Here is a 16,404-nt window from a genome sequence, read left to right on the forward strand (position 1 = left end):
TCAGTTGGAGTAGTCATCTTGGGTGCAGTTCTTTGGTAGAGGTCCAGCTTGTGTCTTCTCCAGGTGAAGTGTCTTCAAAAGATGTTCAGGCAGAATGGTACTGAGGCTGAGGGAAGCTCCTCTTTTATAGGAAATGAGGGGGGTGTGGTTTTGCCAGGTGTCGAATCCGATTGGTGCATGAGGTGTGCATGCGGTGTTCATGTGAGAGAAACGGCCGTGGCTTGTCCAATGAGATCGCTTGGCTTTTGGGGAGAGGCGTCTAGTAGTCTGTTATGTGATGGAAAGGCCTCCGTCGTTGATTCCAATGGGGAATTTGTATAGGAGAAGTAGACACTTTGCTTTTGGGGTGCTGTTTGGGTTGTGGGTGTCCGAGAGGTGCCAGGTGAATTTTAAGTAAGACTAGAAGTCCTAGGGGTCAAGAGGAGCCATACGTGGAGTTCCTGTGATTTGTAGAAGTATGATAGATCCTCCTGTAAAAAGTGTGTGTTTGACCTTTGTGTCACCATTGACTTGTGTGTTAGCGTTGGGAGCGGTCTGCTCTGGTAGGGGGTTTGGGGCTGGGAATACCCGAAGGTGAGGTTCTGTGGGTCCAGGAAAGGTAGAGGATAGAGTGGACATCTGTGGGTTCCTGTAGAATTTTTAGTTGGGGTTCTAGGTGACCCATAGGTCTGGTTATAGGTCTTTGAATGTGGTTGAGTTATTTTTTCCTCCGATTTTTGTGGAGTCACGTTTACTCATATGTAATAAGGTGCGATGTGCAGGGAAGAGTAGTAGCCGTGGTTCTTTGGTCTTTTTGTGGTATTATAGGGCTTGAACTTTGTTTCTTAATTGGGGGATAGTTGCAGGTAGTGTTACTAGGGGGGTGTTCCTTTTTCCTCGGATCGAGAATGGTGTTGTTTATATCTTTTTAGTTGGTGCCTATTTAGCGGAGTTTTAGCTTTGATCGCGTTCCTGTCCACTTGGGTTCCCGGATATGCGGTAGATTTGGCCGTTTTGCTGTGTTCAAGTCCACTTGGAGTATGGGATGTACGGGTAAAAACTTAAAACAACATAAAAACTTTTTATGCTGTTTCCAGTGATGTGTGTCCTCCGGAGTTGATGCAACCTGTCCTGTGGGGGATACTTCCCTGGGGGGGGGGGTCCAGTGTTGAATATGGGTGTTTACTTGTGTGAGAGAGGTTTTTGATCCAGATGGGTGGTTTTTTAGGTGGTTCCTTTTTTGGTTGTCCCATGTATGTACCTGTGATGTACAGTTGACAGGCATTCCTGGTTGAGGCTTGTAGTGTGGGTGGGTCTCCTATGGGTGGGGGTCTTACCTGGGTTTTTGGTGTGTTTGTGTATGGTGCAGAGGTGTGAGTGGGGTGGACCTATTTTATAATTTTGTTTCTTTTTGCTCCTAAGTTGGAAATACGTTCGTCAGGGTTTCTGTGGGAGGGTAGGAGTCTGTTTCCACTGTGTCAGGGTGATGATGTTTTGTTCTTTGGTGAAAAAAGAAGGGTGGATGTTGCCTCTTAGTTGAAAAAAAATAGAGGAGGTGATGTATATCTGAAGGTCAGGGGCTGGTTGTAGAGTTCTTGGTCTTTTGATGAGTTCTTGGTCTTTTGATGAAAAAATCTTGGTTGAGAAGGCTTGGAGTAGGTGGGTCTTGATTTCTTCATCGTTCTAGTTGTTTCTCAGGAGTAGAAGTGTGTGTTGGTGGAGGTCTCAGGAGTGATGTCCTTCAGAGGTTTGTAAGAGCTATTTTAGGTTGTATTAAATCTAATGATTATTTTTAACCTGTTCACCATCAAACCATTTCACAGAGAGGTATACTGGGTGTAGAATCAACACCCCTAGAAAAGGCCTGATTTGAGATGATCCCGGTTAATTTAAAGGGATAAAAATTTCCTTGGCTTGCTGCGTCCAGACCCCCCGTCAGGCAATGCAGCGGTGACTGGCAAGTGTTTGGTTGTCTAGTTTTGAGTCGGTTGATCCACTTCCATCTCTGACACGTGGAAGCCGAAGGGGGGGAAGGGAGGGGTGTGCACTCCACACATGTGCGCGCGGTCCGGGTGGGTCCGGGCGCGGCCGGCCAAAGTAGTAGGCCCCATGGTTGCCCACTTGTAGATTAACCCGTTGGTTGGGTTAAAAGACTGTCTGTCAGTAGGTTTTAGGTTTAGGTATAGTTTTAAGAGTGGTTAAGGTTAGGGTTAAGGTTAGGGTAAGGTATAGTTTTTTAGAATGGTTAAGGTTAGGTTTAGGTAAGGGTTAGGGTTAAGGTTAGGGTTAGGGTTAGGGTTAGGGTTTAGGGTTAGGGTTAGGGTTAGGTAAGGGTTTTTTAGAGTGGTTAAGGTTAGAGTTAGGTTTAGGGTTAAGGCTAGGTATAGTATTTCAGAATGGTTTAGGTAAGTCTGTCAACTCAACTTAGGATCAGGCAAAACCCTTGAGTTGCGTACCTTATGCAGGTCCGGTCCTCGGTTGGTTGCCATGTGTCCATGTCGAGTGGTATGGTCATGATGTCTTGGTCCGCTATGTCAACGGAAGTGGAAAGCATAGTGCAACTTAGGAGTTTACTCTCTTTCGGATCCTTCTTTTTTTTAGCTCCATGTTGTCTATGTATTTACTTCAGTGTTCGTCAGTCTTTGGTCCTGGATGTTTTCAATCATGTGTGTAATTAGGAGTTATTCCCTTCCAGGATCCTAATTCCAAATTAACCCATGTCTAGTCAAATCCAGCTGGTCTGTATGGGTATACTCGGCGTAGGATCAGGCAAAACCATCGAGTTGCGTACCTTGTGCAGGTCCGGACCTCAGTCGGTTGCCATGTGTCCCTGTCAAGTGGTCAGTCTTTAAACTACCCTTGGAGTTTCGTCCTGTGTTTCGGTAGGTGCATGGAGGGTTTAGGAACCGGCAAACCTTCTCTGGCTTACGTATGAAACGTCCGGCAGTAGTAGAAGTTAATTGGGTGTTTCTATCCCCACCATCTCAGTCGTAAGTGATTCAGTGGTTTTGGGTGATAGTGACCAGTGAAGTTACTCCCTTCCAGGATCGTAACGTTTCCAGAGGTATATCCTCCCTAGACAGTGAATTTGTTCGTAGTCCAGGTCAAACAAGTGGATCGGTTGTCCAGGCTAAGTACGGCGGGGTAAGGGATCCTCCCAGGGGAATTATTCCGTGGGATCCAATTCTCCGCCAGACATTATCTGGGCACCCCAGGGATTACACGGCCAATGCGAGTCCTCCAGCCGCAGCGCCTGACCCAAAAGCCCCTCTTTTCGAGGACTTAACTGCCCCAACCCGCTAGGACCACCCATGCGCTACTGGACATACTGCCAATCCAATTCTAAACTGGGGTAGATAGTCGTCCAGCGCGTTACGTGAGTCTCCCGTGTGTAAAGGGGCTGGGAGGGTTGAGCCGATTGGTCTGCCAACAGAACCCCGAGAGGTCCCGAAGGAGTCCGGTCTATCCATATCCTCCTGTCTTCTTGCTTGGTGTATGGAAGGGCCTAATTGCTTAGGGTGTAATCGCTGCGGGGGAGTCGCCAAGGTCGGGGTCCCCAGAGTAGTTGGAGAAAAAAGGTTCTCGTCCGTTGGGGGTGCTGGTGGGTGTCTCCAAAAAATATTTTAGAAGGATGGTAGGTGGGTGAAGGTTTTTTTTGTTTAAATTTGGTCTATTTGTGTTCTATTTTATTGTTTCTTTCCGTCAAGGGTCCATGGTCATGGTAACCCTTACTTCCAGAAAGAAAAAATAAAAAAGAAAAAATCATATTTTTTTTTTTTTTTTTTTTTTTTTTTTTTTTTTTTGAGAGTCCGTGGTCACGGTAACTCTATAGTGTTTAGTAAAGTGGCTCAAGGAAAGTATTATTGAGAGTCCATGGTCATGGTAACTCTATGGTGCTATTGGAAGTCTGTTTTTGTGGTCTTAATGACCCCCTGTCTTTTGTATGGGATGTGGGGTGTGTAAGGTGCAGGTGCAGTGTATGTCCAGATGTTCCTCCGCTGTACTGGAAGCCTCAGTGGTGGTCCAGCCCGTGGTAGTGGTGTTGGTCCTGGAGGGTTATTTTTGGGAGGTCCATCCTAGGTTCGTGAGTCTCGGTTGTATTTTTTGAGTTCTTCGTTTATTTTTGGAAGTGGCTGTTGATTAAGGAATCCTTAAGATTTTTGTTCCTTCTGAATGCCAGGATGGGGGTGTGGAGAGGGAGTAGTTTTTTGGATTTGAGACATCATTTTTTGGGGGGATGCGAGTAGCCACTCGGAAGCTGGGTGAGTTGTATGGTGGGGGTAGGCCATCAGGTATGGTGGGGTTGATCCGCTTCTAGGGAGAGTTCTTTTGACATCGGTTCCCGTGGGAAGTGGTGTTGGTCCTCGAGGGGTTTGGGAGGTCCGTCCGTGGGTCCCGGTGAGATTCTTTGGTTCCTTTGTTGTGGTCTTTGGGAGGCCAGGATCGGTGTGTGAAGAGGGAGTAGTTATTTTGGCCGTAGTCTCTTCTGGATGTGGGTCACCACCCGGTAGCTTGGTGAGTTGTATGGTGGAAGTGGGCCATCGGGTGTGGTAGGGTTGGGCCTCTATCTTGGGAGAGTTCCTTTAACATTGGTTCTTGTGGGTCTTGGGTTGGTGAGACCAGGTTGTCCCGTTTTTTTTCAGAGTGGTAGTGGTTAGGGTCTGGTGTTCCAAACGGTTTCTTATATTTTGCTGTGGTATTGTTCCACCTGTGGAGGCATTAACCCTGCGGTACTGGATCGGTGAGGGCTTCGCCTTTCGCTGTGTTTTGCTGCTGGATGGAGCAGGTGGGTTGATCCGGTCCGTGTGGTTTCTGGAGGGGGACAGAGCACGGGGTCAGGGTCCACAAATCGATGGCTACTGTTGGGTTGTAGGAAGTTTATGGTGTTTTTGGATTTTCCTGCAGCGTCTTTAGTGTTTGTAAAGGTGGTTTGGTTTTTGGGGCCCTCTGGTCCTGTGTGGGGGATCGTCCTCTGGGGTGTCCACGTCCTATCTCTCCACTGGATTGGTGAGAGCTTCGCCTTTTGGCTGGGTTTGCTGTTTTGATGGAGTGGGTGGGTTAATCCGGTCCGTGGAGTTTCTGGAGGGGGACAAAGCACGGAGTCAGGGTCCAGGAATGGATAGCTTCTGTTGTGGTGAAGGAAGTTGGTGTTCTTTGAGTTCCACGCAGAGTCTAAGTGCTCATAAAGGTGGTCCGGTACTGGTGCCCTCTGGTCCTATGTGGGGGACCGTCCTCTGGGGTGTCCACGTTCTATCTCTCCATCCTATGGTGTGGTGAGCGGTGGTGGTATTCTGTTTGAAGAGGTGACCTGTTTGGTAGGTTTGAGGCATGTCCTTCTCGAGGGGCTAGGTGTCTAGAAGGTCCTGGATTCCCATCATGTTGGATTGGCTGTGGGTTTGGTTGCCTGCTGGGGATGTCATCCAATGGTTCTGTCCAGCAATCCCATGAATGATGGTGTTGACTGGGAAGAGTATGTGGAGATAGACGGTTGTGGAGTTATAACCTGTTCCTGCTGATTATCATTCCATACCACCCAGGTCTGGGTATGGGATGGAGATGAAAATGCAGAGGCCACCTTAACACTCTGCCTCTGCTCTGTTCCCTCAATCACCCTGGTCAGGGTATGATGTGGGGGAAGGTTAGGAGGGTTTGTGTTGCCCAAAAGGAGCCCTTCCCTATGTCAACCTTATGAGGGTATGACCGGGTCTCTGGGTCCTCTGGTATGGTGGGGGTTTGGCCGCTTTTTTAGAAGGGTTTCTTTGTTCTCGGTTCCGGTTGGTCTTGGGTTTGTGAGGCCGGGTTGTCCTGTGTGGTCGGGGTTGTAGTGGTGGGAGCCTGTTGTGCCATTTGTTGAAGCCTGAAAAAGAGACGTTATGTTAGGCGAAGTCGACGTTCCTACAATGAGACTAGGTTGCCAGTCGAAACTTTTTTCGGCTGGCCCCTCTGAGCGTCTCTTCTTAAAAGGTGTAGAGGGTCTAAGTGATTATCTATGCCCCGTCGAAATTTTTGGGCCCGGTTTGTAGGTGGAGTAGGGGGTCTGGGTTGCCATCAGAGTGCCCGGGGTCCTTGTTGTCTCGTAGATCATCCGTTGTAGTGTGTCCCTGTGTAAAACTCAAAATAAGGGTAAGAGAAAAGTACAAATGAAAATAGGTAGCCAAAAGGAGATACCCCCGAAGTCCGTGTGGAATCTGCCTTCCTTACAGCATCACAGCGGATCTAGGGGTAGCCCAGCCACGACGCGTTTCTGCCTTACTCGGCTTCATCAGGTGGCAGGGAGGAGAAAAGAAAGGTGCAAAAATAGGTGCACTTGGTCGTAGTACGGTAAAAAAGGCCGTATTTTGGACCAGGGAAAATGGGGTGTGTGTGTGGGTATATGTGTAGTTGAGGCTCGACGGTCTTGGAGGTCTATGAAGGTCCGTTGAAAAAAGGCCAAAAAGGGCGTTGATTCTCTGGGAGGTGGGTTCCGTGATGTAGGAGTACCTAGATTAGGGGAGGAATCGCAAGGATTTAAAAGCGGCTCGGAGTGGTCTAGATTCAGGGTGTAGCATGAAGCTATTTAGGGGCCTTTTGTTCCAAAGGGAGTAGAAGGATATTCATGGGGAGTGTGGAGTACCAGCTGGTGGCTTGGTCCAGGTGAGGTGTATCCATGGTGTAGCATGGAGCTGGGGTCTGGTCTTTCAGTTGGAGTAGTCATCTTGGGTGCAGTTCTTTGGTAGAGGTCCAGCTTGTGTCTTCTCCAGGTGAAGTGTCTTCAAAAGATGTTCAGGCAGAATGGTACTGAGGCTGAGGGAAGCTCCTCTTTTATAGGAAATGAGGGGGGTGTGGTTTTGCCAGGTGTCGAATCCGATTGGTGCATGAGGTGTGCATGCGGTGTTCATGTGAGAGAAACGGCCGTGGCTTGTCCAATGAGATCGCTTGGCTTTTGGGGAGAGGCGTCTAGTAGTCTGTTATGTGATGGAAAGGCCTCCGTCGTTGATTCCAATGGGGAATTTGTATAGGAGAAGTAGACACTTTGCTTTTGGGGTGCTGTTTGGGTTGTGGGTGTCCGAGAGGTGCCAGGTGAATTTTAAGTAAGACTAGAAGTCCTAGGGGTCAAGAGGAGCCATACGTGGAGTTCCTGTGATTTGTAGAAGTATGATAGATCCTCCTGTAAAAAGTGTGTGTTTGACCTTTGTGTCACCATTGACTTGTGTGTTAGCGTTGGGAGCGGTCTGCTCTGGTAGGGGGTTTGGGGCTGGGAATACCCGAAGGTGAGGTTCTGTGGGTCCAGGAAAGGTAGAGGATAGAGTGGACATCTGTGGGTTCCTGTAGAATTTTTAGTTGGGGTTCTAGGTGACCCATAGGTCTGGTTATAGGTCTTTGAATGTGGTTGAGTTATTTTTTCCTCCGATTTTTGTGGAGTCACGTTTACTCATATGTAATAAGGTGCGATGTGCAGGGAAGAGTAGTAGCCGTGGTTCTTTGGTCTTTTTGTGGTATTATAGGGCTTGAACTTTGTTTCTTAATTGGGGGATAGTTGCAGGTAGTGTTACTAGGGGGGTGTTCCTTTTTCCTCGGATCGAGAATGGTGTTGTTTATATCTTTTTAGTTGGTGCCTATTTAGCGGAGTTTTAGCTTTGATCGCGTTCCTGTCCACTTGGGTTCCCGGATATGCGGTAGATTTGGCCGTTTTGCTGTGTTCAAGTCCACTTGGAGTATGGGATGTACGGGTAAAAACTTAAAACAACATAAAAACTTTTTATGCTGTTTCCAGTGATGTGTGTCCTCCGGAGTTGATGCAACCTGTCCTGTGGGGGATACTTCCCTGGGGGGGGGGGGGTCCAGTGTTGAATATGGGTGTTTACTTGTGTGAGAGAGGTTTTTGATCCAGATGGGTGGTTTTTTAGGTGGTTCCTTTTTTGGTTGTCCCATGTATGTACCTGTGATGTACAGTTGACAGGCATTCCTGGTTGAGGCTTGTAGTGTGGGTGGGTCTCCTATGGGTGGGGGTCTTACCTGGGTTTTTGGTGTGTTTGTGTATGGTGCAGAGGTGTGAGTGGGGTGGACCTATTTTATAATTTTGTTTCTTTTTGCTCCTAAGTTGGAAATACGTTCGTCAGGGTTTCTGTGGGAGGGTAGGAGTCTGTTTCCACTGTGTCAGGGTGATGATGTTTTGTTCTTTGGTGAAAAAAGAAGGGTGGATGTTGCCTCTTAGTTGAAAAAAAATAGAGGAGGTGATGTATATCTGAAGGTCAGGGGCTGGTTGTAGAGTTCTTGGTCTTTTGATGAGTTCTTGGTCTTTTGATGAAAAAATCTTGGTTGAGAAGGCTTGGAGTAGGTGGGTCTTGATTTCTTCATCGTTCTAGTTGTTTCTCAGGAGTAGAAGTGTGTGTTGGTGGAGGTCTCAGGAGTGATGTCCTTCAGAGGTTTGTAAGAGCTATTTTAGGTTGTATTAAATCTAATGATTATTTTTAACCTGTTCACCATCAAACCATTTCACAGAGAGGTATACTGGGTGTAGAATCAACACCCCTAGAAAAGGCCTGATTTGAGATGATCCCGGTTAATTTAAAGGGATAAAAATTTCCTTGGCTTGCTGCGTCCAGACCCCCCGTCAGGCAATGCAGCGGTGACTGGCAAGTGTTTGGTTGTCTAGTTTTGAGTCGGTTGATCCACTTCCATCTCTGACACGTGGAAGCCGAAGGGGGGGAAGGGAGGGGTGTGCACTCCACACATGTGCGCGCGGTCCGGGTGGGTCCGGGCGCGGCCGGCCAAAGTAGTAGGCCCCATGGTTGCCCACTTGTAGATTAACCCGTTGGTTGGGTTAAAAGACTGTCTGTCAGTAGGTTTTAGGTTTAGGTATAGTTTTAAGAGTGGTTAAGGTTAGGGTTAAGGTTAGGGTAAGGTATAGTTTTTTAGAATGGTTAAGGTTAGGTTTAGGTAAGGGTTAGGGTTAAGGTTAGGGTTAGGGTTAGGGTTAGGGTTTAGGGTTAGGGTTAGGGTTAGGTAAGGGTTTTTTAGAGTGGTTAAGGTTAGAGTTAGGTTTAGGGTTAAGGCTAGGTATAGTATTTCAGAATGGTTTAGGTAAGTCTGTCAACTCAACTTAGGATCAGGCAAAACCCTTGAGTTGCGTACCTTATGCAGGTCCGGTCCTCGGTTGGTTGCCATGTGTCCATGTCGAGTGGTATGGTCATGATGTCTTGGTCCGCTATGTCAACGGAAGTGGAAAGCATAGTGCAACTTAGGAGTTTACTCTCTTTCGGATCCTTCTTTTTTTTAGCTCCATGTTGTCTATGTATTTACTTCAGTGTTCGTCAGTCTTTGGTCCTGGATGTTTTCAATCATGTGTGTAATTAGGAGTTATTCCCTTCCAGGATCCTAATTCCAAATTAACCCATGTCTAGTCAAATCCAGCTGGTCTGTATGGGTATACTCGGCGTAGGATCAGGCAAAACCATCGAGTTGCGTACCTTGTGCAGGTCCGGACCTCAGTCGGTTGCCATGTGTCCCTGTCAAGTGGTCAGTCTTTAAACTACCCTTGGAGTTTCGTCCTGTGTTTCGGTAGGTGCATGGAGGGTTTAGGAACCGGCAAACCTTCTCTGGCTTACGTATGAAACGTCCGGCAGTAGTAGAAGTTAATTGGGTGTTTCTATCCCCACCATCTCAGTCGTAAGTGATTCAGTGGTTTTGGGTGATAGTGACCAGTGAAGTTACTCCCTTCCAGGATCGTAACGTTTCCAGAGGTATATCCTCCCTAGACAGTGAATTTGTTCGTAGTCCAGGTCAAACAAGTGGATCGGTTGTCCAGGCTAAGTACGGCGGGGTAAGGGATCCTCCCAGGGGAATTATTCCGTGGGATCCAATTCTCCGCCAGACATTATCTGGGCACCCCAGGGATTACACGGCCAATGCGAGTCCTCCAGCCGCAGCGCCTGACCCAAAAGCCCCTCTTTTCGAGGACTTAACTGCCCCAACCCGCTAGGACCACCCATGCGCTACTGGACATACTGCCAATCCAATTCTAAACTGGGGTAGATAGTCGTCCAGCGCGTTACGTGAGTCTCCCGTGTGTAAAGGGGCTGGGAGGGTTGAGCCGATTGGTCTGCCAACAGAACCCCGAGAGGTCCCGAAGGAGTCCGGTCTATCCATATCCTCCTGTCTTCTTGCTTGGTGTATGGAAGGGCCTAATTGCTTAGGGTGTAATCGCTGCGGGGGAGTCGCCAAGGTCGGGGTCCCCAGAGTAGTTGGAGAAAAAAGGTTCTCGTCCGTTGGGGGTGCTGGTGGGTGTCTCCAAAAAATATTTTAGAAGGATGGTAGGTGGGTGAAGGTTTTTTTTGTTTAAATTTGGTCTATTTGTGTTCTATTTTATTGTTTCTTTCCGTCAAGGGTCCATGGTCATGGTAACCCTTACTTCCAGAAAGAAAAAAGAAAAAAGAAAAAATCATATTTTATTTTATTTTATTTTATTTTTTTTATTTTTTTTTTGAGAGTCCGTGGTCACGGTAACTCTATAGTGTTTAGTAAAGTGGCTCAAGGAAAGTATTATTGAGAGTCCATGGTCATGGTAACTCTATGGTGCTAGTAAAGTAGCTACAGGAAAGTTATATTGAGAGTCCATGGTCATGGTAACTCTATGGTGCTATTGGAAGTCTGTTTTTGTGGTCTTAATGACCCCCTGTCTTTTGTATGGGATGTGGGGTGTGTAAGGTGCAGGTGCAGTGTATGTCCAGATGTTCCTCCGCTGTACTGGAAGCCTCAGTGGTGGTCCAGCCCGTGGTAGTGGTGTTGGTCCTTGAGGGTTATTTTTGGGAGGTCCATCCTAGGTTCGTGAGTCTCGGTTGTATTTTTTGAGTTCTTCGTTTATTTTTGGAAGTGGCTGTTGATTAAGGAATCCTTAAGATTTTTGTTCCTTCTGAATGCCAGGATGGGGGTGTGGAGAGGGAGTAGTTTTTTGGATTTGAGACATCATTTTTTGGGGGGATGCGAGTAGCCACTCGGAAGCTGGGTGAGTTGTATGGTGGGGGTAGGCCATCAGGTATGGTGGGGTTGATCCGCTTCTAGGGAGAGTTCTTTTGACATCGGTTCCCGTGGGAAGTGGTGTTGGTCCTCGAGGGGTTTGGGAGGTCCGTCCGTGGGTCCCGGTGAGATTCTTTGGTTCCTTTGTTGTGGTCTTTGGGAGGCCAGGATCGGTGTGTGAAGAGGGAGTAGTTATTTTGGCCGTAGTCTCTTCTGGATGTGGGTCACCACCCGGTAGCTTGGTGAGTTGTATGGTGGAAGTGGGCCATCGGGTGTGGTAGGGTTGGGCCTCTATCTTGGGAGAGTTCCTTTAACATTGGTTCTTGTGGGTCTTGGGTTGGTGAGACCAGGTTGTCCCGTTTTTTTTCAGAGTGGTAGTGGTTAGGGTCTGGTGTTCCAAACGGTTTCTTATATTTTGCTGTGGTATTGTTCCACCTGTGGAGGCATTAACCCTGCGGTACTGGATCGGTGAGGGCTTCGCCTTTCGCTGTGTTTTGCTGCTGGATGGAGCAGGTGGGTTGATCCGGTCCGTGTGGTTTCTGGAGGGGGACAGAGCACGGGGTCAGGGTCCACAAATCGATGGCTACTGTTGGGTTGTAGGAAGTTTATGGTGTTTTTGGATTTTCCTGCAGCGTCTTTAGTGTTTGTAAAGGTGGTTTGGTTTTTGGGGCCCTCTGGTCCTGTGTGGGGGATCGTCCTCTGGGGTGTCCACGTCCTATCTCTCCACTGGATTGGTGAGAGCTTCGCCTTTTGGCTGGGTTTGCTGTTTTGATGGAGTGGGTGGGTTAATCCGGTCCGTGGAGTTTCTGGAGGGGGACAAAGCACGGAGTCAGGGTCCAGGAATGGATAGCTTCTGTTGTGGTGAAGGAAGTTGGTGTTCTTTGAGTTCCACGCAGAGTCTAAGTGCTCATAAAGGTGGTCCGGTACTGGTGCCCTCTGGTCCTATGTGGGGGACCGTCCTCTGGGGTGTCCACGTTCTATCTCTCCATCCTATGGTGTGGTGAGCGGTGGTGGTATTCTGTTTGAAGAGGTGACCTGTTTGGTAGGTTTGAGGCATGTCCTTCTCGAGGGGCTAGGTGTCTAGAAGGTCCTGGATTCCCATCATGTTGGATTGGCTGTGGGTTTGGTTGCCTGCTGGGGATGTCATCCAATGGTTCTGTCCAGCAATCCCATGAATGATGGTGTTGACTGGGAAGAGTATGTGGAGATAGACGGTTGTGGAGTTATAACCTGTTCCTGCTGATTATCATTCCATACCACCCAGGTCTGGGTATGGGATGGAGATGAAAATGCAGAGGCCACCTTAACACTCTGCCTCTGCTCTGTTCCCTCAATCACCCTGGTCAGGGTATGATGTGGGGGAAGGTTAGGAGGGTTTGTGTTGCCCAAAAGGAGCCCTTCCCTATGTCAACCTTATGAGGGTATGACCGGGTCTCTGGGTCCTCTGGTATGGTGGGGGTTTGGCCGCTTTTTTAGAAGGGTTTCTTTGTTCTCGGTTCCGGTTGGTCTTGGGTTTGTGAGGCCGGGTTGTCCTGTGTGGTCGGGGTTGTAGTGGTGGGAGCCTGTTGTGCCATTTGTTGAAGCCTGAAAAAGAGACGTTATGTTAGGCGAAGTCGACGTTCCTACAATGAGACTAGGTTGCCAGTCGAAACTTTTTTCGGCTGGCCCCTCTGAGCGTCTCTTCTTAAAAGGTGTAGAGGGTCTAAGTGATTATCTATGCCCCGTCGAAATTTTTGGGCCCGGTTTGTAGGTGGAGTAGGGGGTCTGGGTTGCCATCAGAGTGCCCGGGGTCCTTGTTGTCTCGTAGATCATCCGTTGTAGTGTGTCCCTGTGTAAAACTCAAAATAAGGGTAAGAGAAAAGTACAAATGAAAATAGGTAGCCAAAAGGAGATACCCCCGAAGTCCGTGTGGAATCTGCCTTCCTTACAGCATCACAGCGGATCTAGGGGTAGCCCAGCCACGACGCGTTTCTGCCTTACTCGGCTTCATCAGGTGGCAGGGAGGAGAAAAGAAAGGTGCAAAAATAGGTGCACTTGGTCGTAGTACGGTAAAAAAGGCCGTATTTTGGACCAGGGAAAATGGGGTGTGTGTGTGGGTATATGTGTAGTTGAGGCTCGACGGTCTTGGAGGTCTATGAAGGTCCGTTGAAAAAAGGCCAAAAAGGGCGTTGATTCTCTGGGAGGTGGGTTCCGTGATGTAGGAGTACCTAGATTAGGGGAGGAATCGCAAGGATTTAAAAGCGGCTCGGAGTGGTCTAGATTCAGGGTGTAGCATGAAGCTATTTAGGGGCCTTTTGTTCCAAAGGGAGTAGAAGGATATTCATGGGGAGTGTGGAGTACCAGCTGGTGGCTTGGTCCAGGTGAGGTGTATCCATGGTGTAGCATGGAGCTGGGGTCTGGTCTTTCAGTTGGAGTAGTCATCTTGGGTGCAGTTCTTTGGTAGAGGTCCAGCTTGTGTCTTCTCCAGGTGAAGTGTCTTCAAAAGATGTTCAGGCAGAATGGTACTGAGGCTGAGGGAAGCTCCTCTTTTATAGGAAATGAGGGGGGTGTGGTTTTGCCAGGTGTCGAATCCGATTGGTGCATGAGGTGTGCATGCGGTGTTCATGTGAGAGAAACGGCCGTGGCTTGTCCAATGAGATCGCTTGGCTTTTGGGGAGAGGCGTCTAGTAGTCTGTTATGTGATGGAAAGGCCTCCGTCGTTGATTCCAATGGGGAATTTGTATAGGAGAAGTAGACACTTTGCTTTTGGGGTGCTGTTTGGGTTGTGGGTGTCCGAGAGGTGCCAGGTGAATTTTAAGTAAGACTAGAAGTCCTAGGGGTCAAGAGGAGCCATACGTGGAGTTCCTGTGATTTGTAGAAGTATGATAGATCCTCCTGTAAAAAGTGTGTGTTTGACCTTTGTGTCACCATTGACTTGTGTGTTAGCGTTGGGAGCGGTCTGCTCTGGTAGGGGGTTTGGGGCTGGGAATACCCGAAGGTGAGGTTCTGTGGGTCCAGGAAAGGTAGAGGATAGAGTGGACATCTGTGGGTTCCTGTAGAATTTTTAGTTGGGGTTCTAGGTGACCCATAGGTCTGGTTATAGGTCTTTGAATGTGGTTGAGTTATTTTTTCCTCCGATTTTTGTGGAGTCACGTTTACTCATATGTAATAAGGTGCGATGTGCAGGGAAGAGTAGTAGCCGTGGTTCTTTGGTCTTTTTGTGGTATTATAGGGCTTGAACTTTGTTTCTTAATTGGGGGATAGTTGCAGGTAGTGTTACTAGGGGGGTGTTCCTTTTTCCTCGGATCGAGAATGGTGTTGTTTATATCTTTTTAGTTGGTGCCTATTTAGCGGAGTTTTAGCTTTGATCGCGTTCCTGTCCACTTGGGTTCCCGGATATGCGGTAGATTTGGCCGTTTTGCTGTGTTCAAGTCCACTTGGAGTATGGGATGTACGGGTAAAAACTTAAAACAACATAAAAACTTTTTATGCTGTTTCCAGTGATGTGTGTCCTCCGGAGTTGATGCAACCTGTCCTGTGGGGGATACTTCCCTGGGGGGGGGGGGTCCAGTGTTGAATATGGGTGTTTACTTGTGTGAGAGAGGTTTTTGATCCAGATGGGTGGTTTTTTAGGTGGTTCCTTTTTTGGTTGTCCCATGTATGTACCTGTGATGTACAGTTGACAGGCATTCCTGGTTGAGGCTTGTAGTGTGGGTGGGTCTCCTATGGGTGGGGGTCTTACCTGGGTTTTTGGTGTGTTTGTGTATGGTGCAGAGGTGTGAGTGGGGTGGACCTATTTTATAATTTTGTTTCTTTTTGCTCCTAAGTTGGAAATACGTTCGTCAGGGTTTCTGTGGGAGGGTAGGAGTCTGTTTCCACTGTGTCAGGGTGATGATGTTTTGTTCTTTGGTGAAAAAAGAAGGGTGGATGTTGCCTCTTAGTTGAAAAAAAATAGAGGAGGTGATGTATATCTGAAGGTCAGGGGCTGGTTGTAGAGTTCTTGGTCTTTTGATGAGTTCTTGGTCTTTTGATGAAAAAATCTTGGTTGAGAAGGCTTGGAGTAGGTGGGTCTTGATTTCTTCATCGTTCTAGTTGTTTCTCAGGAGTAGAAGTGTGTGTTGGTGGAGGTCTCAGGAGTGATGTCCTTCAGAGGTTTGTAAGAGCTATTTTAGGTTGTATTAAATCTAATGATTATTTTTAACCTGTTCACCATCAAACCATTTCACAGAGAGGTATACTGGGTGTAGAATCAACACCCCTAGAAAAGGCCTGATTTGAGATGATCCCGGTTAATTTAAAGGGATAAAAATTTCCTTGGCTTGCTGCGTCCAGACCCCCCGTCAGGCAATGCAGCGGTGACTGGCAAGTGTTTGGTTGTCTAGTTTTGAGTCGGTTGATCCACTTCCATCTCTGACACGTGGAAGCCGAAGGGGGGGAAGGGAGGGGTGTGCACTCCACACATGTGCGCGCGGTCCGGGTGGGTCCGGGCGCGGCCGGCCAAAGTAGTAGGCCCCATGGTTGCCCACTTGTAGATTAACCCGTTGGTTGGGTTAAAAGACTGTCTGTCAGTAGGTTTTAGGTTTAGGTATAGTTTTAAGAGTGGTTAAGGTTAGGGTTAAGGTTAGGGTAAGGTATAGTTTTTTAGAATGGTTAAGGTTAGGTTTAGGTAAGGGTTAGGGTTAAGGTTAGGGTTAGGGTTAGGGTTAGGGTTTAGGGTTAGGGTTAGGGTTAGGTAAGGGTTTTTTAGAGTGGTTAAGGTTAGAGTTAGGTTTAGGGTTAAGGCTAGGTATAGTATTTCAGAATGGTTTAGGTAAGTCTGTCAACTCAACTTAGGATCAGGCAAAACCCTTGAGTTGCGTACCTTATGCAGGTCCGGTCCTCGGTTGGTTGCCATGTGTCCATGTCGAGTGGTATGGTCATGATGTCTTGGTCCGCTATGTCAACGGAAGTGGAAAGCATAGTGCAACTTAGGAGTTTACTCTCTTTCGGATCCTTCTTTTTTTTTAGCTCCATGTTGTCTATGTATTTACTTCAGTGTTCGTCAGTCTTTGGTCCTGGATGTTTTCAATCATGTGTGTAATTAGGAGTTATTCCCTTCCAGGATCCTAATTCCAAATTAACCCATGTCTAGTCAAATCCAGCTGGTCTGTATGGGTATACTCGGCGTAGGATCAGGCAAAACCATCGAGTTGCGTACCTTGTGCAGGTCCGGACCTCAGTCGGTTGCCATGTGTCCCTGTCAAGTGGTCAGTCTTTAAACTACCCTTGGAGTTTCGTCCTGTGTTTCGGTAGGTGCATGGAGGGTTTAGGAACCGGCAAACCTTCTCTGGCTTACGTATGAAACGTCCGGCAGTAGTAGAAGTTAATTGGGTGTTTCTATCCCCACCATCTCAGTCGTAAGTGATTCAGTGGTTTTGGGTGATAGTGACCAGTGAAGTTACTCCCTTCCAG

General features: G+C 47.9%; 1 protein-coding gene across 1 annotated transcript in view; it reads right to left on the minus strand.

Moving 5' to 3' along the window:
* The window catches only part of LOC139369530 (variant surface antigen E-like), a 58,491-nt gene that overhangs the window by 29,596 nt on the left and 12,491 nt on the right, over positions 1-16,404 (minus strand). Inside the window, exons 4-5 of the mRNA XM_071108772.1 lie at positions 11,436-11,513; positions 4,714-4,791 (exon numbers count right to left, since the gene is read on the minus strand). Of these exons, the coding sequence (XP_070964873.1) occupies positions 4,714-4,791; positions 11,436-11,513 (156 nt within the window). The remainder of the gene's footprint in view (positions 1-4,713; positions 4,792-11,435; positions 11,514-16,404) is intronic.

Source organism: Oncorhynchus clarkii, chromosome 17 (genome assembly GCF_045791955.1).
Source record: "Oncorhynchus clarkii lewisi isolate Uvic-CL-2024 chromosome 17, UVic_Ocla_1.0, whole genome shotgun sequence".
In the NCBI taxonomy this organism is placed as follows: domain Eukaryota; kingdom Metazoa; phylum Chordata; class Actinopteri; order Salmoniformes; family Salmonidae; genus Oncorhynchus; species Oncorhynchus clarkii.